This window comes from Condylura cristata, unplaced genomic scaffold (genome assembly GCF_000260355.1).
Source record: "Condylura cristata isolate star-nosed mole 26May11 unplaced genomic scaffold, ConCri1.0 scaffold00001, whole genome shotgun sequence".
Taxonomy (NCBI): domain Eukaryota; kingdom Metazoa; phylum Chordata; class Mammalia; order Eulipotyphla; family Talpidae; genus Condylura; species Condylura cristata.
In genome coordinates this window covers 5,044,829-5,069,043 of record NW_004567102.1, presented here as the reverse complement: position 1 = coordinate 5,069,043, position 24,215 = coordinate 5,044,829, and the positions used below count along the sequence as shown (strand labels likewise).

General features: G+C 53.2%; 1 protein-coding gene across 3 annotated transcripts in view; it reads left to right on the top strand.

Moving 5' to 3' along the window:
• MDGA1 (MAM domain containing glycosylphosphatidylinositol anchor 1) overlaps positions 1–6,400 on the top strand; it is a 55,836-nt gene extending 49,436 nt beyond the window's left edge. For 2 of the 3 annotated variants that reach the window (XM_012722405.1, XM_004673439.2), the window contains 5 exons: positions 846–998; positions 1,327–1,461; positions 4,966–5,096; positions 5,295–5,403; positions 6,052–6,400. In XM_012722405.1, the coding sequence (XP_012577859.1) occupies positions 846–998; positions 1,327–1,461; positions 4,966–5,096; positions 5,295–5,403; positions 6,052–6,143 (620 nt within the window). In that variant the 3' untranslated portion in view covers positions 6,144–6,400. Of the gene's footprint in view, positions 1–845; positions 999–1,326; positions 1,462–4,965; positions 5,097–5,294; positions 5,404–5,767; positions 6,028–6,051 lie in introns of those variants that run through there. The other variant, XM_012722414.1, reaches the window with a different exon arrangement.
• Positions 6,401–24,215: the final 17,815 nt, after the last annotated feature.

Genomic DNA, 24,215 nt, shown 5'->3' with positions numbered 1-24,215 from the left:
AGGGAGTGGAGAAGTGAAGCCACATCTAGAAGTGAAGGCATCTCTAACTTAGGCCTTTCATCCTCATGCTGCACCAATCACTTTCCCAAAAAGGAAAATAGAGAGGCCAATCCATATCTTCTGTTCCCTGGGGTAGGTAGGAGTGTTTTGATGAAATCCACGGACCCCCCAAAAGATGTGTAAACAGAATTCAGGGAGCCCGTGAACTTGGAATCTGGAAGGGCATACAATGACTTCTTTCTCTTTCCTGATCTCACATGCGCCTTCAGTGATGACTGCATGCAGGCAGCATAGCCCAGAAGGATATTCCACACCCGCGACTTAGTCATCAGCTGAAATCCAATGTTTTCACATCACCTTAAAGTTGTTGCAGCTGTCTCTAAATATCATTTACATTCATTAGTTTCTCAAAACCCTGGCAATTATTTGACCTAACACTAGATCTTGTGATTTAATTAGATAATGGAGAAGCTGACTTATTATTATATGAAAAAATTGCTTTTCAAGTATGTTGAAAGCTATATTGCAACATAATTGATTTCCTTGTGTTGTTCGCCTTACACTTCTAAAATCGTTATTCTGAGTTGAAGTTCTGGAACTGCGCTAGCAGCCAGAAGGGTCTGTGGCACAAATCAGTTAAGCAGTCCTGTCCCAGAAACAAATGTATCAGGGTCTCCATTGCCTGGCTTCACCCATTGCCTGGCTTCACGAGTGCTGATGGCTGATGGCTGATGGCTTAGGCGCTTAGGTGCTGCCTTGGGGGGTGGCCAGGAGGGCAGAACTGGACTGGGGGATCTCAGGGGACTGAGCGTCTTCATCTCACCCCTGCTTCTCACCCAATGCAGACAACACCTGTCACTTTGAAGATGAGAAGATCTGCGGCTACACCCAAGATCTGACGGACAACTTTGACTGGACGCGGCAGAACGCGCTCACTCAGAATCCTAAGCGCTCCCCTAACACCGGCCCCCCCACCGACATCAGTGGCACGCCCGAGGGTGAGGACTCTGCTAGACTTAGAATGGGGGACAGGCTCAGGGCTTTGGGGCTGGGAGCCCTAGCTAAGTGCAGAGGCACAAACTTGCCGTAGAAAGCCCAGTCTGAGGGGAAGCTGGTTCTGCCCAAGACAGTGTCAAAAAGAAGAAGAACTGTAGCAGAGCTAAGAGCCATGCTGAGAACACTGGCCTGGACTCCCATTTGGCAAGGCAGGGGGGACAGGGTAGGCTAGGGAAGGCTGGGATTCAGACAGCTGGGGCTAAGGCAATTGGGTGGGGAGAGCCCAGGTGCCGGAGGCCTCCCTGTTGGCACACCTCCCCTCCCCATTAGGTTACTACATGTTCATTGAGACCTCAAGGCCGCGGGAGCTGGGGGACCGAGCCCGGCTGGTGAGCCCCCTGTACAATGCCAGCGCCAAGTTCTACTGCGTCTCCTTCTTCTACCACATGTATGGGAAACACATCGGTGAGTTGTGGGGCCCGCTAATCTGCCCCCAGTGTGTGCTGTGGCCAAACCATAGACCCTTGGATGGGGTATGGACAGGGGTTGGGGAGGAGTCCAGAGCCAGCTCTGCTGTGGTTTTGATACAGCCAGAGTCTGCAGAGAAAACGGCTCCAGCAGGATGTGCTGCAAGTCTTGGAGGGGATAGAGAAACAGCCAAGAAGCTGCATGGATTGAACTCCTTCGGGAGGGCCAGCTGACGTGGTGCTTCTGGGTTCTCCTTAAGCCTCACAGCCGCCAGGCAGGGGAGCAGTTACCGTATACAGGGTGGAGGTTAAGCATTTGCCCAAGATCACGTAGCACATCGCAACCCAATTCTGTCAGATTCCCCCAAGCTCAGGAAGGGTGCCGTTGCGTGAATTGTAGGAGGGAAGTCCTGCTTCTCAGTGTGGGTGTGACCTAAAGGGTCAGAGATGGGAAGAGATGGCACTAGTTGGGGTGCCAGCTATCAAAGGCAGCCATCACTCCTGAGCTTCTGCCCTGTGCCAGGCACAAGGGACAAGCTCCTGTCCTCTCGGCACCTTGGGAGAGACCGACATTAACCCCAACTCGAGCTGTGATAGGTCGTGTCCACACCAGAAGGAAGGGGGCAGCACAGCTGGTAACAGGGAGACCTGACCACCTCTGGGGACCTGGCTAGGGAAGACTCTGCTGGAGAAGTGATCATTTAAAAGTGATTTAGGTACTAGTTTGTTTACTTTTCGTAGGAAAGGTAATGCATTTTGTATAGGTCAAAAGGTAATAGAAATGCTGTCCATTCCTACTCTGGCCATCTAGACCCTTTCCCCAAAGGCCATCATGGTGTCATGGTTTTGGGGCCGCCTTCCAGAAACACTTCATGCCTATATAAGCCAGCACACATGTGTTCTATTTCCCCATCTTATCCGCGCTGTTCTGCCTCTTGCTCATCTTTGACTTTCCAATCATGCTTTGTCAGGCCACAAAACTTCATTCTGAATAGACAGGAGAAGTGATGCTAAGTTAGAATGAATCTAACTGCTCACTCTGGAGAAATCTCCATTGCTCACAGTATAGGTCAAGCAGACCTCCTAAGCTAAAACAGAATGGAATGGAAAGTTCTGTATCCACAGGCCCCAAACCATCTGTACAGACCAGTTTGCCTAATGTCCGTGTCTGGAGTTTGTGAGAAGCCTTCCCTGGAATAGGTGAGGGCTCCCTCTCCAGTTCTCCTTTCTAGTTCAGCCCATGCAAGCTAACTCCAGTTAACTCTAGTTTTAATGCTAAAGAGTCCCATGTCACAGGAAGACCAGGACAGTTGGCCAGTTTGTCCCCAAGACAGGAATGGCACTGGGGACTCACCTGCCACCCTGGACATAGGCTTTATGAGCCAGGATGACCGGATACCTGGGAACAGAGACAACCACAGGGAGTCTGAGTTTCTGCCATGTTACCCTTAGAACAAATGGAAGATGTGAACTCCAGTAACTGCCACAACACAGAGCAAAGGGTAGTTTGGGCCTCAGGGGCTAGAGTACAAAGATTTAGGCCACATAAGCATAAAGGCTTCTACTCATGCCTGCGAAGGAGGTAGGTTTCAGAGAGCCTCAAAGCATGAGAAGGATTAGGCCAGGGGGACATGGTGGGGGAAGCCATGCCAAGCAGTGGGACGGTTTGTGCAAAAGCCGAGAGGCAGGGAAGCTGGAGCATGTCCAGGCTCCGGCATGTCACTGGGCTTGGCTCTGAAGGTGGCAAGGAAGATAGGGAAACATGTAGTGAACAAGGCTCCTTTAGGGGAGGCTGAAGCTCTTGAGTGCTGCCTGGCCCTAGTGACAGGTGTCAGGAAGCCCTGAGCAGGGGGATCTCGGAGCTGACAAGATGGGTGCTCAGGGAAGGGCAGGAATTCAAATTTTGTTGGAGCAGTGAAAAGCAAGGGGTCCCTGTAATGGCCTGTGGTCAGGGTGGTAGAGGAGGAAGAAACAGCATGGGAACTGAGGCTACACTCTGGGAGCTCAGAGCCGCAGAGAAGTGCGAGCCGACTCTGAACTGGGCCCTGCTGAAGCCATTCTGGGCATTTTGGGGTGGCTGCACCACCCATCTGCTGGTGAGGGTCCCCCACCTCAGCCTGGATCTGCTGCTAGGGAAGGGGCGTCCCTTGCGGTCCTGGCCCCTCATCTCCACTCCCCGCCCACCCCTGCTGGCAGCTCCGGGCACCAGCTGTCCCCAGGCCTCGCGTGTGCCGGCTCTCCTTGATCCACGCCAGCTCTTTTCTTCTCAGCAGGTAACATTTGGTGGCCTCCCCCCACCAGGGGTCTGTCTATCTGGTGTCACAGATGGTGCGGCTTTGTCTACGGGCAGCGCCATGGAAATGCCAGCCACCAGGCACCGTCTAAGATTGATTCCTCTTCCCTCTAAGCCCGGGCGTCTGTGTCAGGGGGGTTGGAGGTGGGCTGGAAGAGCCAAAGAGGCAACATGGTATTGCCTGGCACACCTAGCTAAGCCATGATGTCCCCTCCTCTCTTCTGGTCTCCTCAGTACCTCCAGAATTCTAGGGCCCTGTGGCTGTGGGCAGATGGACTAAGTACCCATAGACTGATACCACCAAAATTTCATTGTTGTTATTTTTACACCATTTTGAGCACATATATAAATACTTTTCATAATTAAATCAACTCATTCTTCTTAGCTTTGTTCTAAGCATCAATATTAGAGAAATTGTGGGTCTAGAGAGCTAGCTAGTCACCTCTTAAAACACACATAGGAGTGCATTTTCTTTCTTTAAAGATCTATTTATTTATGCATACAGAATTGAGGTATGGGCCAGAGGTGCAGGGGCAGTGAAAGGATTCACCAGAGACAGAGTGGGGAGCAGAACAGGCAGATCAACGAAGTACACGGCTGAGGGGAGCAGCAGGTGGGTCAGGAGAGGTCTGCTGCGCCATGTGGGTCACCTCCGGGGCCGGGTATCAAACTCACACTGAAGGCTGCTGTTAGCTTGCAGTGCTGTGTCTTAACCTGTTGTGCCACCAGGGAAGGCTCAGGAATGTGTTTTCAATTTTAAAAAATGTATACGTCCAGTTCTGAGCATCCTGAAGCCATCCCAGACATGGTGTCTAACCAGGCACTGCATTTTGTGCTTTGGGAATCATGTTCCTTGTTCAGACACAGGCTCCAGCACCCTGAGACAGGTCTTCTGTCCAGAGCGGGAAAGTGGGGTGTAGGGGTGGTGGTGTCAGAGGGTAGACTGGGGCGGGATTAAATGGTTAGGGAGGAAGGAAAGAAATTAAAGGAAGTGTACATGTTGTCTTGGTGAGCTGAGGTGCTGCTGCTGCCCCCGCTCTTTCCGGTGCTGAAGCTCCCTGGAGTAGTGGAACACTGGACCCGCCTGGAGTTGGGGAGAAGGTCCTGTCCCCTAGGGGCAGTGGCGGGAGCCGAGGGGCTTGGTGAATGAGGACGGATGGGGTGCCCTTGTCCAGACCTCACTGCCCGTCTCCCCTCACACCTCTACAGGTTCCCTCAACCTCCTGGTGCGGTCCCGGAACAAAGGGGCCCTGGACACACACGCCTGGACCCTCAGTGGCAATAAGGGTAACGTGTGGCAACAGGCACATGTGCCCATCAACCCCAGCGGGCCCTTCCAGGTGAGTGAGGCTTTGCGGGCTCCCCCGGCCCCTGGCTGGTCATTCTGGTCAGGAAGCAGGTAGGAAAGCCTGGTGCTTGTTCCCTGGAACTGGGGAGAGGTAGATGTGGGGGTGGGACCTCTAGGCAGATGGAGGAAGGGATCCTGGCACCCACAGAACCTCCCTAACCCTTGTTCCCTGCTCTCTGACCCTACCCAGATTATTTTTGAGGGGGTTCGAGGCTCTGGCTACCTAGGGGATATCGCTATAGATGACGTCACACTGAAGAAGGGAGAGTGTCCCCGGAAACAGATGGATCCCAATAAAGGTGCAAGATGGGAAGGGAGTGGACGTGGGCCCTGGCCTTTGGCGGGCAGTGTGGGTGGCCCCTTCTGGGTGGGGGGAGAACTGGGGGTTCTGGGGTACTTATATTTGTGACAGTGTGAGCACTTGAGACCCAGGGCTCCATCTGTGGGGCCATGAAAAGACCATAGACGCCCCACTGCGTGCTTACTGAGTCATTTACACAGAGAACCTTGGGCCTGTGTCTGAACATGCCCCGCCCCCACCCCAGGCCAGGTACGTCCAACAATAACAGCTCAAGTTTACTGAGCTGTTAGCAGTGTATGTCTGGCCTCTAATCTTCACAGTGGTCCTTGAGGCTCGGACTCACAGTTAGACACATTTTACAGATGAGAAAGCTGCGGCCCACTGAGATTGAGGGAATTGCCTGTGTTTTCGTGAGCTGAAGAGCCAGGATCTGGAACCCAGCAGGCCAAGTTAACTCCCAACCGTGCCACCTCCCATCTGGGCTTAGAAGTGTGCCCATGAGCATTGAAGGCAGTATCACCACCCCACCCCAAAATGGGGGAGGCGGGGAATAACCCATCATCTTACGACCTGCTTGCCTACTGCGTCACGGGCCTGCCAAGCTGACCAGCACCCTGGCCTGTCTCCCTTCTCTCTTCCATCCCAGTGGTGGTGATGCCGGGCAGTGGAGCCCCCTGCCAGCCCTGCCTGCAGCTCTGGGGACCCATGGCCATCTTCCTCCTGGCATTGCAGAGATGATGAGAGCTGCGTGGCCCCCACCCCGCCCCCGGCACACCAAAGTGTCCGCATCGTACCAAAGACTGACCCCCGCCAGCTGGGGTGCCCAGGGGCAGGGCTGGCCCACCAGGAGGGGGCCTTGCGTTGGCATCAAGGACAAGCAGAGGACAAGGACAGAGGTCCAGCACTAAGGCCCTGGGGACGGTCGTTCGACACACACACTCACACACTCACACTCACACACACAGAGATATATTAAAGCACAAGTTTCTATCCAACCTGCCAGCACCTTCTTTACTGCGGAGACAGGGGACTTCCCCCAAATGGCTTCCGCCACCCCAGGACACTGGCACCACCTAGGCCTTGTCCTGGCTGTATCTGGCGTGTTTCTGACCTTCCCCTGGCCCTGAAGCCCAGTGGCTTTACCAGAAGGGAAGGATACAGGGGACCTTCCCTTGCTGAACTCTGGGACTCCCCGGGAGGAGGGTAGGCGGGGCCAGGCAGGATCTTGTGAGGTCTTTGAGCGTCCCAGTTTTGGGGAAAAGGAGAGAGGTGAGACATCTGCTTCATGCCCAGGGCGAGGGCCGGAAGGTAGAGTCCCCAGGTCACCCGGATCCCCTGAGGTGTTTCTGGAATGTCATATTCCCCCTTCCTCACTGTCTGCTCCTTGAAGGGACCCGACGTGGGGTCTTGAACCTGGGCAGTCTGAAGATGGACAACCTCTCACCATCCCGGCCCACCCCCCTGCACCCTGCCCTGCAAACAGCTGGACTGCTGAGCCCACGGTCCCCTTGTCAGCTGGTAACCTCGGCTCTGAGCTGTGTCTCCAGGGAGCCAGAGACCAGGCCATTTTCTGGGGTGAGGCTTGACTTTGAGGGGGACAGAAGGAAAGTCCTGCCTTTGCAATTTTGTATCTTCACCTCAGACGCTGAATTTGGTAGTAAAATGGAGCCTCCGTTTCTTAAATAGTTGGTTTGAAGGAGTGCCCTGAGTAGGAAGCTGTGGGTAGGGGCTGGCTTTGCCCCCCACTGCAAAGCATGGTCTAGTTGATGTTCTCTTCCCTGCCCAGGTTTGTAAAGAAGGGGGGTGTTATAGAGTTAGGGTGGGGATGGGGTAACAGGTCACGGTGTTCCCTGGGAGCTGTGCAAGGCCTCCCCGTCCTTAGGGCCTGGGGTAGGTCCTTAGGGCCGAGGTGGTGTGAACTCTCTTCCTCAATATCACCCTGGAGCCCCGACCCAGAGGTCCACGGGAGAGAGAAGGCCCAGCCCTGTCCGGGGTGAGTCTTCCTGCGTGAGAGCCTGTGGCCCTGTCCCTGTGCGTGTGCTTGTGTGTGTCTGTGGGTGTGTCCATGTCAGTGTGGCGCTGCGGCTGCATCTCTGGGCAGGAGTGTGTGCTGATGTGTGTCTGAGTGTGACTGTTCCCGCGCATCTCCGGGGCCGGGCCGTACGTGAGCTCTGGGAGCGCCTGTGTGTGGCCGCACGCGTGTCCGTCTTCATGAGCGACGTGAATGCTCGGAGGGTGCTTGCCCAATAGTCCGCTCCCCGCCCTGCTCTCTGGTCTCAAGCTGTCTGCCGCCACCCGAGTTTCTGTCTGTCATCCCCTGTAGAGGACAAAGAGCTCACAGATAACCCTTTTGAAATGTAAGCGCTTCGGGGCCCGGGGGTCCCACGGCTTCTCCTGAGCCTTCGGTGGAGTGCTGCACGGGCCGCACTGTGATGCCAGGCAGGCGGGGAACCAAAGCAAACGCTGCCCATCTCGGAGCTCTGCCAAGTCTGTGTTATCAAAATCAACAGCTGCTGTGTGGCCGGGCCGGGGCTGGAGTGGGGCCTCCTGAAACCCAACCAGGGTGGCTGCTTCCTGGCCCAGCCAAGACCTGTGTCCGAAATGTGTGACCCTAGGTCTCCAGAACAGCCTTCTGTGGTGTCTGCTGAGTATTGTTCCCTGATTGTCCCATCTGGGCAGGCTGTGTTGCCCCGACTAGACTGTGAGCTCCTCCTCTGAGCCTTCAGCCCTGTCCCTCCCCACCCCAACCTCATCAGCACAAGTGGGCCTGTTATGGAAATCACTCGGCAGGCTTGGCCCAGCGGGATGGGTTCTAGAAATCCGTGGTTACCAGACCTGACTGTGGAACCACCAGAGGGTCTTTTAGAAAGCACCCGTGCGGGGGTGCCTCCCGAGTTCCTGATTTGATTGGACTGGAATCTGCCTGGCCACAGAAATGTTTAAAGACCCCCTCAGGAGAACCTGAGATGGGAACACGAGCCTCTCGCCTGTAGGGCTACCTCTGCGGCCTGTCCTGTGGCTTCTGCATGACCGGACAGCCAGACACGGCCCCCTGTGCCTACTTTTCCCAGATGGCCTTTGAAGACTCCCCCAGCCCCGGCTGCTCCATGATGGGAAATGTCTCCCCTGTTCTCCTCCACAACTGTGAAGCAACGTGCCAGCGAAGTGCCGGGTGTATGCTGCTGAGAGGAGCAGCATGCACGTGGCCCCAAGTTGTCTGTCTGTTTGGGGAGAGGCCGTGGTCACATGGGCAGAGTGTGAGGCGACGGGGAGACTAACTCGAGGTGGTGTGGTCTGGGCACACGGTGGCCCGATGAGATGCTGAGTCCCAGGTCCTTGTGTGTGTGTGTGTGTGCACACCAGCGGGTTTGTAGGGAATGTGGGTACCATGAGCGTGCCTGGAGCCGTGCCACTCTGCGTCTGTGGCATCGAGTGAGTGTCTCTGGTGACGTGTGAGCCATCGTTTGTGTGTCAGTGAGTCACACCTCGGTGCCAGTGTCCCTGGGCTGAGTGTCTGTGGCAGTGCACGTCAGCGCCTGTGTGTTGGTAGGTGGCCTATGAAGACCCCCCCCCGTCCGGGGAGACAAGACTGGCTGGACCCAGTGTGCTCCCCGGTAGCAATCTCCCCTGCGTCAGGGTGGCTGAGGAATTTTGTGGCCTTAAAATGAGGAATCCAGGGTCACCCTTCAGTGTCCCTTCACCCTGGGGCCCTCCAGGTTGGTGTCTGGAGAGGAAACTCCTGGGGCCAGGTATGCGCAGGTAGGAGAAGGAGTCGTGGCTTAACTGTCCTTCCCTCTGGGACCTGGGGTTGCAGGGCTAAGCCAGCAGGCCAAACCCTCCTCCTGGGCCCTCCTCACCCCTGTGGGATGGCCCTGGCTCCTCTTCCCATTATACTCTCCTTTCCCTTTCACAACCCCTGTCTCAGGCTGTGAGTGCTGGGGTGGGCACCAGAGGACCAGTCTCTCATGGTGTAATAAGAAAGGTGAAACCAAGAGACCACAAGGGATTGACTGGAGGTCACACAAATGGAACCAGCCATAGGGGTATCACTCCTGGGCAAGGCCTCTGATGTCTCCTGCCACAGCTTGCTCAGACTACCCTGCTTGGCGGTACAGATGTTGCTGGGCACCCGGCCTGGGCTTGGCACCATGCCTTTGCCTCAGATCCTGGCTTCTCATCCCAGATCAGTACTGGGTGCTACCAGAGGCTGCCAGTCCCTGCCCTATGGCCACACTGGCTGTAGCTGCTGCCCCTGCCCCGGGCTTCCTGACAGAAAGGACTCTGTGTCCCCTTCCCTGCCTTCCCCTCTGTCTCACAGGAGCCTGGACTGGGAATGAAGGTGTGTCCTGGTGTCTGCATCCTGCTGACAGCCCCTAAGGATGGGGAGGGCTAATCCTTGCTTTCCTCTCAGGGGTGAGGCAGTGTTTCCAGGGTCTGTCCCCAGGGAAAGGGGGAGGTAAGCCTGCTCTGCTGAGTCTGTGTGGGGCCACTGTTTGAGGTTCTAGATTCAGGGGAGCCACCCCACTTTCAAAGGCTGGATAGTATCCCCTCTCTCTGTTGAGTCAGTGTGTGTGAGGGTGTGTGTCCGCACATGAGACTGATTGTGTATCTGTGAGTGTGTGTGTGTGTGGTGTGTGTGTGTGTCCACATGAGGGTGAGTGTGTATCTGTGAGTATGTGTGTGTGTGTGTGTGTGTGTGAGCAGAAGGACCACTCTTTCCTGTGAATCCCTGGACCCTTAGAGTTGGATGGGACCTTAGAAAATATCTAGTCCAGTACCCCCGTTGCACAGGTGAGAAAGTTGGGGTCCAGAGAGATGACATGTGCCCATGGCCACCCTGTCTCCCTCACGTCACCTGCATTCATTTCCCGGGCGCCCTACTGGGAGGCCCCTTTCCCCCTGGCCACCCACATAATCACCATCTCAGCCCAGGTCTGCTGGCCTTTCTGCCCCAGGGGTCTCCAAGCATCCTTCCTGCCCCCTGTGGTCAGCTCACCAAGGCCTTTACGTCCAACCCAGGAGAAGGGGTAGGGGAGCGAGGGGACTGTTCCAGCCCTGAGGCCTCAATGACTTGGGAGAAAAGCCAGCCCTTCCTGCCCAGGTCCACCCCACCACCAAGGTAAAAGCACAACAGGAGACCCTCATTAATGGGTGAAAGGTATTGGGGTTGTTTCGATTACACAACCCCACCCTCACCCCTTTGCCTTGTTCTCTGTCTCCACCCCAGTCTCTATCCCTTCTTTGTCCCTCTTTCACTCCACCCCCAAATGTAACCTCTAGTTGCAAACGCAGTTGTTTTAATCAATAAAGCTGCAGTGTTCTAGCATTCTGGATCAGGCTATGTGTGTTGGGGCGCAGGCGTGGGGGAGGAAGGGCAGGCCAGACTGGGAGGGGGTTTCCTGCTTCCTGGAGGGAGGCTTCTCTTAGCATCAGACACCCCAGCACCCAGTACTCATGGGCTCCAGCCCCATGAACTCAGGTGTCCCCATTTATTCTTCAGTGAATACTAACCAAACCCAACCTTTGTGGAAGCTCCTGTTTAGTGGGGGACATGGATACCAAGGTAACAGTCACTCCAGGAAATATGTTATTATGAATAAAATTGGTGCTAGGACAGAAGGGAAGAGGAGGTTCCAACTTGGGTTGGGGGTTTCAGGGACAACTTCTCTAAAGAAGAGACATTTAGGAGTGGTGTAAAAAATGGTGTTAGCCTGCTGGGGCAGAAGGAATCTTCGCAGCAGAAGGGGAACTTAGAAACTTGCAACAGAGAAAAAGGACAAAGAAAGAGAAAAAGAAGGTGTTAACCGCCCATACCAACTTTGCCCTGTCCCTTCTCCAGAACCCACACCACCACACTGCTCCCCTCACAATCTCTGTGTTTATGTCCACTCTGCATTCTATTTATGACTTCTCTCATTCACATGAGCTGTCCACCAGCCCAAAAGCCTCTTGTGCCAACTTTTCCCACTTTCTCAGAATTTTAGAGCTGAGAGGTTACTTATTTCAATCATCTATCCTTCCTTGAACATATACATGGTGACCCCAATCAAGGGCCTGGGTGTCCTGGTATGAGCTACGGAAAGACCAGGCATGTGACAGGAAAGCCTTTGTGTACTCATGTATAATGACCCAGACAGGCAGTGTTAGTGCCATGTTTCAGATGGAGAAATTGAGGCTCAGAGAAGGGACAAGATCAAAGGTTCCCTACCCTAGATTTATCAGCTTACACCTTGGGTAACTTCTTGCTGCTGCCTCTAGGGTTTCTCCTCTGAAGCTTGGCTCAATGGGTATAGAGAGACCTCAAAATTACTCAAATTTACACAGGAGCACTACAATGGGGATTTATGTAGTGAGAGGGACAGACACTCTCAGAATTCCAAACATAGGCTGTGACAGGGATGGATGTCTTTAGCCAGATGGGTATCTGGACTCATGGCAACTCTAAGAGCTGTAGAAGTCTGTCCTCACCTGTGGTAGGGTGAGGATGCAAGTCCTTTGTTATCCTTCCTATAGATAGATGGGTCTAATTCCCTTCCCTCGGAATCTAGGTAGGCCTAGTGATTTTTTTGGCCAATGGGATGTGGCATTCTGTGTTGAAGATGCCTAGCAATTTCAGCTCAGGCCTCTTTGAATGTTCTCTCTGGAAGTCCAGAACCTTGCCCTGTAGGATATCCAGCCTGCCTCAGACCAACAAGCCAGAGAGATCACTTGAGGGGCTCCAGCTGATCATCCCAGCTAAGTTCAGCCTTTCAGCCATTTCCCCCAAAGCATTAGGGATGGGAGTAATACCCCTTTGGACCTTCCAGCAAAACCCATCCTCCAGCTGAAGACCCAGTGCCACATGGACCAAAAGAATCTTTCAGCCAACTGCTGCCAAATTCTTGACCCACGGTCATGAGATATAAAATAATCATTTTAAGTCAGTGAGTTTGGGAGTAACTTAAGTAGCACAGAGTGGACTTGGGCTGCCTGTCTGTGGGCCCTCACCCACGTGCTTACTGCAGACACACACAGAAAGGGTAATGGGTTTTTTTTTTTTTTTAAAGAGAAAGGAAAAGGAACCAATCTATGGAAAGAGAGAGGTAACAAAGTAGCTGGAATACTTTACCAGGACTGCTAACTTGGCGCTCTAGTCCCGAACTAAAAGCTGCTAGCTCCAGTCACATGGTCAGAGAGCATTAGCTCCAGGGACAGAGAACCGTTACCTTTCTAGAGTGACAGTTGGAAAACCGCTCTCTATTTATCCCCTAAAGTCCCAGCATGCCTGCTTAGCTCCGCCCTTGGGTCCTCGAAGTTCTCTCCCAGGTACTGCTGGGAGTTGTAGTTTTCCAATCACTGGAGTAGGGGGTAGAGTCCAGAAAGCCGGAGTAGGGAGTGGAGTCCACAAGACTCTACAGATTTCTTTTAGGACATCCTTCCCCTTAACAGCACGAGATAACCACACTGGTATAATTCAGTCACTTTGTAGCCTTGGGCTCTTTTTGTGCACCCCATTCCTCTCCTGACTCATGGTGTCTGCTGCTTCATGGCCCCAGCATTCCAGGCATCATGACCTTCCAGGGGCACCTCCCAGCACTGGCCGACTTAGTCTCTCCAGAGAAAGACTGGATAGGCCTATGCTTGTGTCACAGACAGAAGTGTGACTCATCATTGGAGCAACACGCTGATTCGTCATGCTGGGGTCAGAGGCCATTTCTGATCCAGTCAGCTGGGTTGGAGGAAGGGGTCATGGATATAAATACCGCTGCCTGGGGGCTGCTGCATCTAGAAGATATGAGAAGATCCGCTCTGGAGAGGAAGGGGGCTGGCAGGCACTAGGAACATGTTCCCCTGGTTCCTCTGTCTTTCACAACCCTCTTGTGATCCATCTGCATGCTCAGCTGTGCAGAGTTTGACAGTGCGTGACAGTGACCCCACCTGCGGCAGGCTCAATGCAGACAATGCAGGTGACTTACAGAACAGAGTCCTATGCTACAGTCGCTTTTTTTTTTTTTTAAAGATTTATTGATTGATTGATGCATCCAGAACTGAGGTACAGGCCAGAGGAGCAGGGGGTGAGAGGATTCACCAGAGATACAGTGGGGAAAAGAACAGGCAGATTAATGAAGTACACTGCTGAGGAGAGCAGTGGGTGAGACAGGAGAGGTCTACAGCACCATGTGGGTCAGTTCTGGAGCAGGGATTGAACTTGCACTGCAGTGCCTGCACAAAGCTTCACAATGCTTTGCTTTAACCTTTTGTGCCACCAGGGAGGGTCCCCATTTAGTCACTCTTTTTTTTTTCATGTTTATAGATGAGGAAACTGAGGCTCAGACAGAGATTGTGGCTACTCACACCAATAAAACTAGGAAGGGACAGAACTGTTAAGGGGAAGGATGTCCTGAAAGAACTCTGCAGAGTCTTGTGGACTCCACCCCCTACTCCAGTGACTGGAAACTACAACTCCCTGCAGTACCAGGGAGAGAATGGAGAGGACCCAAGAGTGGAGCTAAGCAGGCATGCTGGGACTCTGGGGGATAAATAGAGAGTGATTTTCCAGCTGTCGCTCTGGAGAGGTAACGGTTCTCTCTGGAGCAACTGCTCTCTAACCATGTGACTAGCAGCGTTAGTTTGGGAGTAGAGCTCGAAGTTAGCGGTCCTGGTAAAGTATTCCAGCTGTATCCCTCTCTCTTTCCCTGGATTGTTTCCTTTTCGTTTCCCTTTTTTAAAATAATAAACCCATTACCCTTTCTGTGTGTGTCTGCAGAAAATTACATTTTGAATGTGCAGGTGAGGCCCACAGACAGGCAGCCCAAGTCCACTCTGGGATACCCTGTAACAGAACCAGGAGGCCCATCTAGATTTTTGTCTCTGGTATAAGTGTTCCCTCACATGAGCTAGATCCTCTCTTTCTCTGCCTCTTTGGAGTCATTGAACTTTTTCCCAGCAGTGCTTCCCTACGGGCTGGGAGAAGCAGGGTTCTTTGCCGTGTGGTCCTCTGCTTCACGTGGGAATTATCCCTGTTCTTGTTTTACTATTTCTAGCTGACTGACCTTTTTACATATGTCCTCTGTGGAAAACTACCATAACAGCTTGTTAGAGAGAGGCTTTATAAATAAATCCCCAAAAAGTCGAAATTCCTCTCCTTGAAGTCACCCCAACCTTGGAAGAGGCATCCCTCCACACTGCTTCTTGAACCCTCTGCCCCCAAATTTATCTTTCCATGGCTTGCAGCCCTGTCAGTGCCCAGCATGTTTCCTTGCTCTGGGGTCAACTTGGCAGGCCCCCCAAATGCAAATCCTACCACTGAATTTATCACGCTATCTCTAGCAGTTTGGGTCTTGAAAAAAATGCTTTGGTCTTCCCATTTCTCTAAGGTCCCTTGGGGCCAGTGAAAGTTCAGCTGCGTAGACTCAGTCCATTGCCAAGCTCACTATGTCTATACAAACTATATGGAACCCCACTCTTGGTATCCCCCCCGAAACCACCCACCAATCCACTCTCATCAGGAAGACAGTGAGAAGTGGAGTAAAACCTGAGAGGGAGAGGCTGAGAGTGTCCGATGTCTACAGTGTGGACAATCGTTGAGAGGTATCCTGATACATCTTTGCAAGGGAAAGACAAATTAGAGGAGATTCTGCCTTTTACTTCATCTTTTAATATAACAAGACATAGATGAATATATGTGTGTATGTTGTTTAAGTCTGAAAAAACATTCACTGGGACGTGAGCAGTAGTTATGTCGGTGGTGAAGTTTCAGACACCTCCTGCTCCACATCTTCAGGTTCTGCTGTATTGTCTGAATATTTCTACATGAATGTGTATTTTTCTAACAGCCAGGAAAAAAAAAAATCTATCTTCTCAAGAGAAGAAAAGCCAGAAGTCATCAAGGACTATAGATTAGAACTAAAGGTCACTTTCTGTTCTTACCATTATTTTTATAACTATATATCACAGGGATTAGAAAAGGGCTTTGAACTTACGCCACCGAATCTTTCCTGCTGATTTATTCAAATAAAAATACTCAGACAATTGGGAGCAGAGGGAGAAGAATTGGTTTGTGTTGACCAGCGATGAGGAGGTGTGAGTCAAGTGAATAAGAAAAATTCCAAGGAGAATAACGTTACTTCAGCAACAAGATCTCACATTTGCCATGTGGAGACACCTTTGCGTGGTCAGTTTGGACATGGGTGCTCACACATATGTGGGTGCTCTTTGGACACTGCTGGCAGCCTCTGTGAGTGCTGGCTTCTCCCCCCAGGTGGGGGAGGCATTTAATGAGGGGGTCATTGAATGTGGGGTCATTTTTTTTAAAGTTTTTTTTTTTTTAATTTATTTGTGCATACAGAACTGGGGTACAGGCCAGAGGCTCAGGGGTGGCGAAAGACTTCACCAGAGACAGAGTGGGGAGCAGGACAGGCAGATCGACGAAGTACACTGCTGAGGGGAGCAGCGGGCGGGTCAGGAGAGGTCTGCCACGCCATGTGGTCTCCTCCGGGGCAGGCGGGAATCGCACTAATGTGGAACTGGTTTCAGCTTCTTAGTGCTGTGCTTTAACCTGCTGCGCCACCAGGGAGGGCCAAATGTGGGGTCATTTAATGAGGCTTCATTCCAGCCTGGGAGGGGTGTGGGCAAGGCTGGGGGGCCGGATGGGTGGCAAGAAAAGCATTTGGGTCCTTCCCAGGCTTCTCTCCCCATCCAGGAGACATAACACCTCTCCTGGGAAACTCATCAAGCCTGGCTAGAAGTCTCCAGGCCTCTGCTGCTATCCACTTCAAGACTAAGGTCAGAGGTGGGAGAGAGTAGAGATGGCAGAGGCAGGACTGAGCCCGCCACGAGTGGAGGAGCCCTGTGAGGCTCGGCTTGTGAATGTCAATAAAGCCAGCCCCATTAATTTCCTTATAATTTGGAACAGGGAGTGGGGAGGTTTGAACTGAAGGCTCATTCAGTCTTGGGAGTCAGTGAAACGAGGGGTGGGGTGTTCCTACGCACTGCAGAGGAAGGGGGGCTCCACAGAGGGTGAATGGAAACCCCGGCAACGTGTGCAGCCCAGTGTGTCTGTCTCTGTTCTCTTCCCCAACACTGGGAACTTTATTACCCAGGCCTAGGGACAACTAGCAACCTGCACCCTTTCCATGCCCCCATCCCTGGACTGGGCCCCCGCTCCCCTGCTGAGAGGTGGGCAGGTGGCAGGAGCGGTGAGGTGAGGCCGAATCTTGGCTCCTCGCCTGGGCACCGGTGAGGGGGTGGCAGGCTCAGCCTCGCCTCTGGGCTCCCTGCCCAGGGGCGGGTAGGCTGCTGTGCTCCAGCAGTGCCCTCTGGGCATGAGCGGACCAGCAGGGTTCTGGCTGAGGCTTGAGGCAGAGGGGTCTTGGCAGGGTTGGGTGAGGGGATGTCAGGGTCACTGTGGGGCTGAGGCGAGACAATGGCGCTGGGCAGGCTGTCTGTAGGGAGGATGGCTGTGGGGTAGGGGCACCTGGGGGTGTGTATGGTAGCAACTAGGTTGGGGAGTCATCTTACCCTGCTTGACACCCCAGAGGCATCAGGAAAACTACCCAGCTCAGCCTCTCTCCCCCACTGGTAAAGGCTTCCAATAATTCCACCAGCTTCCCTGGAGGTCACTGGCCAGCCCAGCATACCATCTCTTGGAGTGAGGGTGGAAGTACATGGGAGGAGAAGCCCACTCTATACTAGGGTTCAGAGCTGATGAATAGATGGGGACAAAGTGGGGTGCAGTGGGAGTAGAAGGTGCCCATCACCTCCCTCCCCAAGATGCGGCTATGAGACCCTTTGCTTTGTCTAAAATTTGTGATGCAAAGAGGGTCCTGGATGGATCAATCTCCCACCCCCCTGGGGACGCTGATTCTCTGGGGACTCTGGTGGAGAGGTATGTGCTGAATCCTGGTGGCTTCTGGCCTATAGAGCAGTGATGATGGGAGTGGGGTTCAGGTCTCAACTCTCAGTCCAGGTCCCCAAACACTAGTGAGTAGTCCTGTCTCTGAGGAAGTAGTCCCTCTTTCTCTGCCCTGGGCCTCCCAGCACAGGGCCACACCTTAAAGCTTTCCCACATCTCTTGTATTTATTTCCCTCACCTCTGGTTACTATGGGAACAGCCTGGGGCTGGTGGAGGTGTCTATTGCCTCCAGGCCTGAGCAGCACCCAGTGCCTCCTGACTGAGGAGAATTGAGCCTCTCTGGAGAGGTTACCCAGGTTTCAACAGTGAATGGGCCCTCTGGTCACCCCCTACAAAGGCCACACAGCCCTCCTACAACACCCCCAGGCCTGTTCCAGCTGTGCCCAGGGCTAGGAGCTCAGCACTCTGAAGGCAGGTCACTCCCTGCTGGCCACTCCCTGCTGGCCAGCTGTTGCTCCTTCCCACCTTTGCATCTTCATGGAGTGGGCTAGAGGAATGGGGAAGAGGTCTCTACTTTGCACCCCCAATGTTTCAGAACAGACTGCAGAACTCTAGGCTGCCCTCCTGAGTCACTCTGTGGAGGCTGCGGCTCAGCCTTGAGAAATGAGCCAATGCTCAATAGGAGGGGCAGCCGCCGGGGCCCGAGCCTGGGTTCTGGTCCAGGTTCTGCCTGATCTTCCTTAGTTACTGTGTCTGGGCGGTCATTTTCCCATGTGTAAAATGAAAAGAGTTAAAATTAAACAACTTCCTTCCAGTCTTAAAGCTCTGACTTCCAGTGTTGTTTTACTTGCTATTACAGTAAAGGATTAGGCATAGGAACCCCACTCATAGTCCAAATCTCTGTTAAGATGCCCCCCTGGGCTAGCAAAGAATAAATTCCTGCAACATACATCTATCAGTGAGCACACGTCTGGGAACCAGTACCCTGGCCCCTCCCCGCAAGTCCTTGCCCTTAAGTTTCAGTGAGCCTGAGTCCCTTTTCTGGAAATTGCATCCTCTTCAAGCCGGGGGAATTCCTCTCTGCCCCTTTGCCTTGTTGGTCACCTCTGCCCAGTTCCCAGATGCCCTGTCCACCTGGATCTACCCAGTCTCTTTTGAGCCTGTGACCCTCACCACCTACCCTGACCTGGGAACTCTGGCCAGGTTGCCTCTAAACTCCAGAAAAATGTCCATAGCTCCCCTTCTATTGTCTGCTTCTCCCTTCCTGAGTCCTGACCCTCCAAGTTCTCCCATCCACCAGGGCGGAGGTGAACAGAGTTGTGCCTTTACCTTGTACTGTTCACTGGCACATTCATTCATTCACTCATTCACTGCGCGGTCTCTGTGGCAGGTGCGACTACTGCAGTGATGCTACAGTCACTCCCTTTTGCCCACCCTCTACTACACAGCTTGGAAAATGAAGGCATATAGACTCAGCCTCCCTTGCAGCTAGAGCCAGCCTCTGGGACATGGTTATGGCCAATAAATTGGGAGGCAGTCTGCTTGGAACTGTGTCCTGGCTGTTCCCTGCTAGAGTGAGCGTCAGAGGAGCAGAGACGGGGGTTCCAATTCAGAGCTGGACACAGAGACAGTAGATGTTCAGTAGGTATTTGCTGAATGGGTGAGTGAATATTCTTTTTTTTCCCCCAAAGGACTGCTCTTTTTTTTTTTTTTTAAGATTTGTTTATTTATGCATACAGAGCTCAGGTGTAGGCTAGAGGTGCAGGGGTGGTGAGAGGCTTCACCAGAGACAGAGTAGGAAGCAGAACAGGCAGATCGACTGCTGAGGGGAACAGCGGGCAGGTCAGGAGAGGTCTGCTGTGCCATGTGGGTCAGCTCTGGTGTGGGGATCAAACTCTCACTGAAGTGGCTGCAGCTAGTGTCTCAGTGCTGCACTTTAATCCACTGCACCACCAGGGAGGGCCCGAGTAAGTGAATATTCTTAATTTTAGGGGCTTCCTACAGACATGATTTATGTCTCTCCCCTCAAACTGAGGCTTCCTGAAGCAGGGCCATGTTCCCCCCACCCTTCATACTGGGGCTCCCTGAGGCAGGGCCATGTCTCCCCTCATACTCTTGTTCCCTGAAGGTCACACTTCTACCACCCTGTACTTGCCCAGGTACAGGACAGTGTCTGTGCAGTGTGATCAATTCAGGGTAAGACCCCTGGATCTCCCTCTCCCATCTCCCAGCCCCTTGTAACATGGGCAGTGACTGTGGCAGGGACCGCAGATGGCATCCAGTGATGCCAGAGGTGGCTAAGCACCCTTGGAATGAAGCTTAGCCTCATTATAGCTTGTTTGAGAGAAGAGCCAATTAGGGAGGCAATTCTCCTTGAGTAGTCTAAAGAATGGAGTGGAACGATACCCAATCAGACAGAAAGCCAGGAGGTGCCCCCTCTTCAGCTGCCTCAGTTGAGCCCATGCCCACCCTCTCGCTTCCTAGAGATGTCCCGCTACCTGGGTATGAGCCAGCGGGAAGAGAAAGGCAACTGAGCCCAGCTGAGGCCTCCAGGCTCCAGAGATCTTCATGACCAGCCCTCTCCCCACGCAGTGTAGAAACAGGCCCCGCTTCTTAGTCCCTAAGGTTCCTGGCATTGGGAAGCTCTTCTTGATCACTAGCTGCCCTCCTTGGGGTTGCGGATTCTTTTCATTACAACCTTTATGAGGAAGAAAAACAGGAAACATCTTTAGTAGAAGTGTTGAGGGGAAGGATGTCCTAAAGGAACTCTGCAGTCTTGTGGACTCCACCCCCTACTCCGGCTTTCTGGACCCGACACCCTACTCTGGTGATTGGAAAACTACCACTCCCAGCAGTACCAGGGAGAGGAACCAAGGGCAGAGCTAAGCAGGAATTCTGGGGCTTTGGGGGATAAATAGGGTGCCATTTGCTGTGGTGCTCTCTCGCTCGGGAAACGGCTCTCGGGACTGTGTGACTCAGGGCTCTTAGGATCATGTGACTCAGGGCTTTCAGTTAGTTTGTTCCCAGAGCTCCAAGCTAGCCAAGCTGGTAAGATATTCCAGTTACTTTGTATCCCTCTCTCTTTCCCTGGGGTGTTTCCTTTTCTTTTCCCCTTTTGTAAATAAACCCATTATTGATCCTTTTGTGTGTGTCTGCGATACAACTGAATTTTAAGTGCACAGTTGAGGCCCCCCAGACAGGCGGCCCAGTTCACACTGGGGTGTCCTGTAGCAGAAGCTCAAAGACCACCTCACCTCTTTTCCATCAGGAAGGACTGAGCTTTCTGCTACTGGCAGACGGAGGAAATATGGTATCCTGGGAGTTCTGGCTTGACCAGACTGAGTGGGGAACAAATGACAGAAACTGTCTTAATGACTGAATTAAGGGGGAAGAAACCCCAAGGGGAAGAGAGAGAAAGGGGAAGGACACAAGAGAGAGGATTTATGGGAACGTTTCTCATAGTCAAAGGGGGGAAGCGACAGGCAGCAGAACAGCAGGAACCCAGGACTCAAATGCTGCCACAACTCTTGCTTGTTTTCCTCTGATCTCTACTTGTCCACCTTCAAACAGAACTTTGACACTTTTCCTCCAAGGCTCTCCTCCTAGGGTCTCATGGCATTTCCACCAGAAGAAGCTGAAACTCTCTCAGCCCCAGTTAGAAGAATCCCGGTGAAGGACGCCCATTGACCCAGCTTCCAGCTTAGGCTCACCCAATTGATTATAAGTGGCCAGAGGTTGGTTGCTACCTAAAAAAAATGGGGGACCCCCAGAGGAGAAGATGAGGCACCCGTAGAGTCTATTATGGCGGCAAAACCGACTCCTTCCATCCCTATGTGCTTGGTGCCATTGGATCAAGTAGTTTATTCATCTCATTCATTTCTTGAAACAAGCTTGAGGTATGATTCTATTATTCCCATCCATAATTTACAGATGAGGAAAACAAGGCTCAGAAAAGTTAAATAATGTGCCCAGGTGCCACAGCTTTTAAGAGGGAGCCAGTACTTGAGGGGCCCTCCCTGGTGGTGCAACAGGTTAAAACACAGCACCATGAACCTCGCTGCAGCTGCTTCACCACAGTTCGATCCCAGCCAGGGAACTGACCCAGCAGACCTCCCCTGACCCACCTGCTGCTCCCCTCAGCAGTGTACTTCATCATTTGTTTACTCTGCTCCCCACTCTGCCTCTGGTGAATCTTCTCACTGCCCCTGCACCTCTGGCCTGTACCCCAATTCTGTATGCATGAATAAATAAATCTTAAAAGAGAGAGAGAGAGTGAACCACTACTTGAATCCACAACTTTTGGTGGCACAGGCTGTGAAGGGAGAAATGACCTACAAATGACCTAAAACTTGGACATGCAAAGTCAACTCCTAATACCATATGGTCTGTGCCAGGTGTACGAAGAATAGTTCACATAGAGTCCAAGGAAGTCAGATCTAGAGGGCAGAGTTGAGCAGAATAGGGCAATCACAGTAGGCTTGCTGGAGGAGGTGGCCTTTCTGAGCAAAGAAGAGTGGTGTGGCTGCCCCAGAGTGAGCTCAAAGGCAGAGGCACAGATGTTGGCAGTTGGAAGTTGGGCTGGCACATTGCAGGATGGCACACCGATAGGCTGGGCATGATCTGCTTCAGAGGCCCAATCTGAATATCTGTATAATCCAGGTCAGAAAGTTCAGGAAGCTGCGGAGCTGCTGTGAGCAAGGCTGGACTTCACCTGCTGGCGCTAGGACAGTGTGGATGTTTAAATAGCAGTGCAGACAGGAGTGAAACAGCATTTCTGAGAGGCGGGTCTCGAATATTTTTGAGCACAACCACAGCATGGACTGAGGACACTGACAGAGCAGAAGGACCTGGGGTCTCTGCCCACTGCACCCATCTGGAGGCCGCTCAAGTGAGTCCTCCAGCTGGCCGGCTCACCCCGAAGGAGCAGCACCAGGACAGTGCCAGGCACACTGTTCAATGAGATTAAGTATTAGCTTAGGTGGGGACAGCACGGGCAGGACGCCCCTGCTGGGGTGCTGGGTAGAGGAGAGAACACGTGTGGTTACCTTCGCATCCGTGTGCATGACAACATCCTGAAGACGCTGAGTCCTAAGAGCAGAGGTTTTGTCTGTTCACATCAATGTTCTACCTCCACAGACTAGAACAGTGTCCTGCGCATTGTAGAGGTTCGCTACATGTCTCCCAAACCTGCAGGATAGGCTCTCTTGGCCCTCCCTGGTGGCACAGTGGGTTGGGGCACAGCACTAGAAGCTAAAGCCACTTCCGCATGAGTTCGATTCCCGCCTGCCCCGGAGGTGACCACATGGCGCGGCAGACCTCTCCTGGCCCGCCCGCTGCTCCCCTCAGCAGTGTACTTTGTCGATCTGCCTGTTCTGCACCCCACTCTGTCTCTGGTGAATCCTCCCACCCTCCGCATCTCTGGCCTGTACCCCAGTTCTGTATGAATAAATAAATCTTAAAAAAAAAAGGCTCTCCAATCCCCATTGGAAAAACTGAGGTTCGGAGAGTTAAGAGGACTCGTCCAAGGTCACCAAGATAGAGGGAATAGGTTCGGTTGACTCCCCAAAGTCATTTGTCCAGCAGCAACGCCGGCTGCCTCCCTTGGGTGGGTGGGAGCAGGGCGGAGGAGGGGCGGCGTCTGCCTCTCCCATCAGGCTATTTTGCTCTCCCTCCAGCCCTGCTTTGGACCTAAGTGGGGCTGAGAAGAGAGGGGCCAGGGGCAGGTCTGCACACATACCCCCCAAGGCCACTTCCTAGAGAGTCTGGGGGGGACGGGGCGGGGCGGGGGGGCAGCAGGAGTGTTGGAGGCAGCCTGTTAATTAGGACAGTCGTTATGACTCACTATTCCAAGATGTCATTTTCTAGACTTGGGGTTGGGGTGGGAGTGGAGAAGGCATACACAGAGTTGTTTTTAATTACATTTGGTTTGCTAATTTCTGATAGAAAATAAATATTTACCGGGAGCCATATTTCTTCATTTCACGCCGGCTGACTCTTGAGTTTATCGGGAGCCCAAACAGGCATCTCCTGCTCACCCCCCAACCCCCTCAGGTCCTCAGCCCCACACTGAAGTCGCACACCCGAGTGGGAAGAGGGGGTGGCAGAGGGGGAGGGGAGCTGGAGAGGCAGTGGGGCCAGGCCTGGCTTTGGTGGGCAGCCGGTCCGCATCCAGGTGTGGACAGACAGGGGAGGCAGAAGACATGGCGAAGCTCCACCCCTGGCTGGGCACCTGGTCAGGGCTGGAGTGTGGAAGGGAGTTTGGGGGCAGTCGCCCAGCTCTGCTATGAGCAGCCACCCTCAAGATCATCTCTGAAGACTCTTCTGGCTTTCTGCTCCTAACGTGGGGGTGGGGATGGGCAGAGAGCTTTAAAGAGTCACTCTGGGCACTCCTTTGGTGGGAGCAGGGGAGCAGGCTGGAGGGGCTGGAATAGGAAGGGGAGCCGGAAAGGCCTGGGCAAGAGAGGGATCCCCCTGGAAGGGGTCGTGGGTGCCCAGCAAGTAGAGTGTCTGCCTTGCCTTCTGCTCCGGATCAAGGTTGGGGGGTTTACAGATCTGAGGAGGAGCTCCCTGGTGCTGGAAAGGAAAGAGGAAACGAAAAGTTCTTAGTTGAGGCCTGGGGGCCAGAACAGAGAGCAGCAGGGCTGTTTCAACCTCATGCCGTTGATGAAGTTGAAGTTTTAGGCCAGATACTTCCATGCTGTGGGAACTGGCTTGTGCTTTCTATCCGGAGTCTCTCCCGCTAGGTGTCTGCTGCACGCCCACACCCCAGTTTTGACAACCAAAAACCTCTCCAGACATTGTTGAATGTCCCTTGGAGCATGTGTGTGTGTTAAATTGCCCCCTATGGAGAAGCACTGTCTGGGATAACTTAGGGAAGAAGGCTCAGGAGGACAGAAAGGAGCTTACGGGACTCTAGCTGCATGGGTGATGGGGGCCCGAGGGCTGGGGCAGAGATGAGGATATTTGGAGGCTGGAGA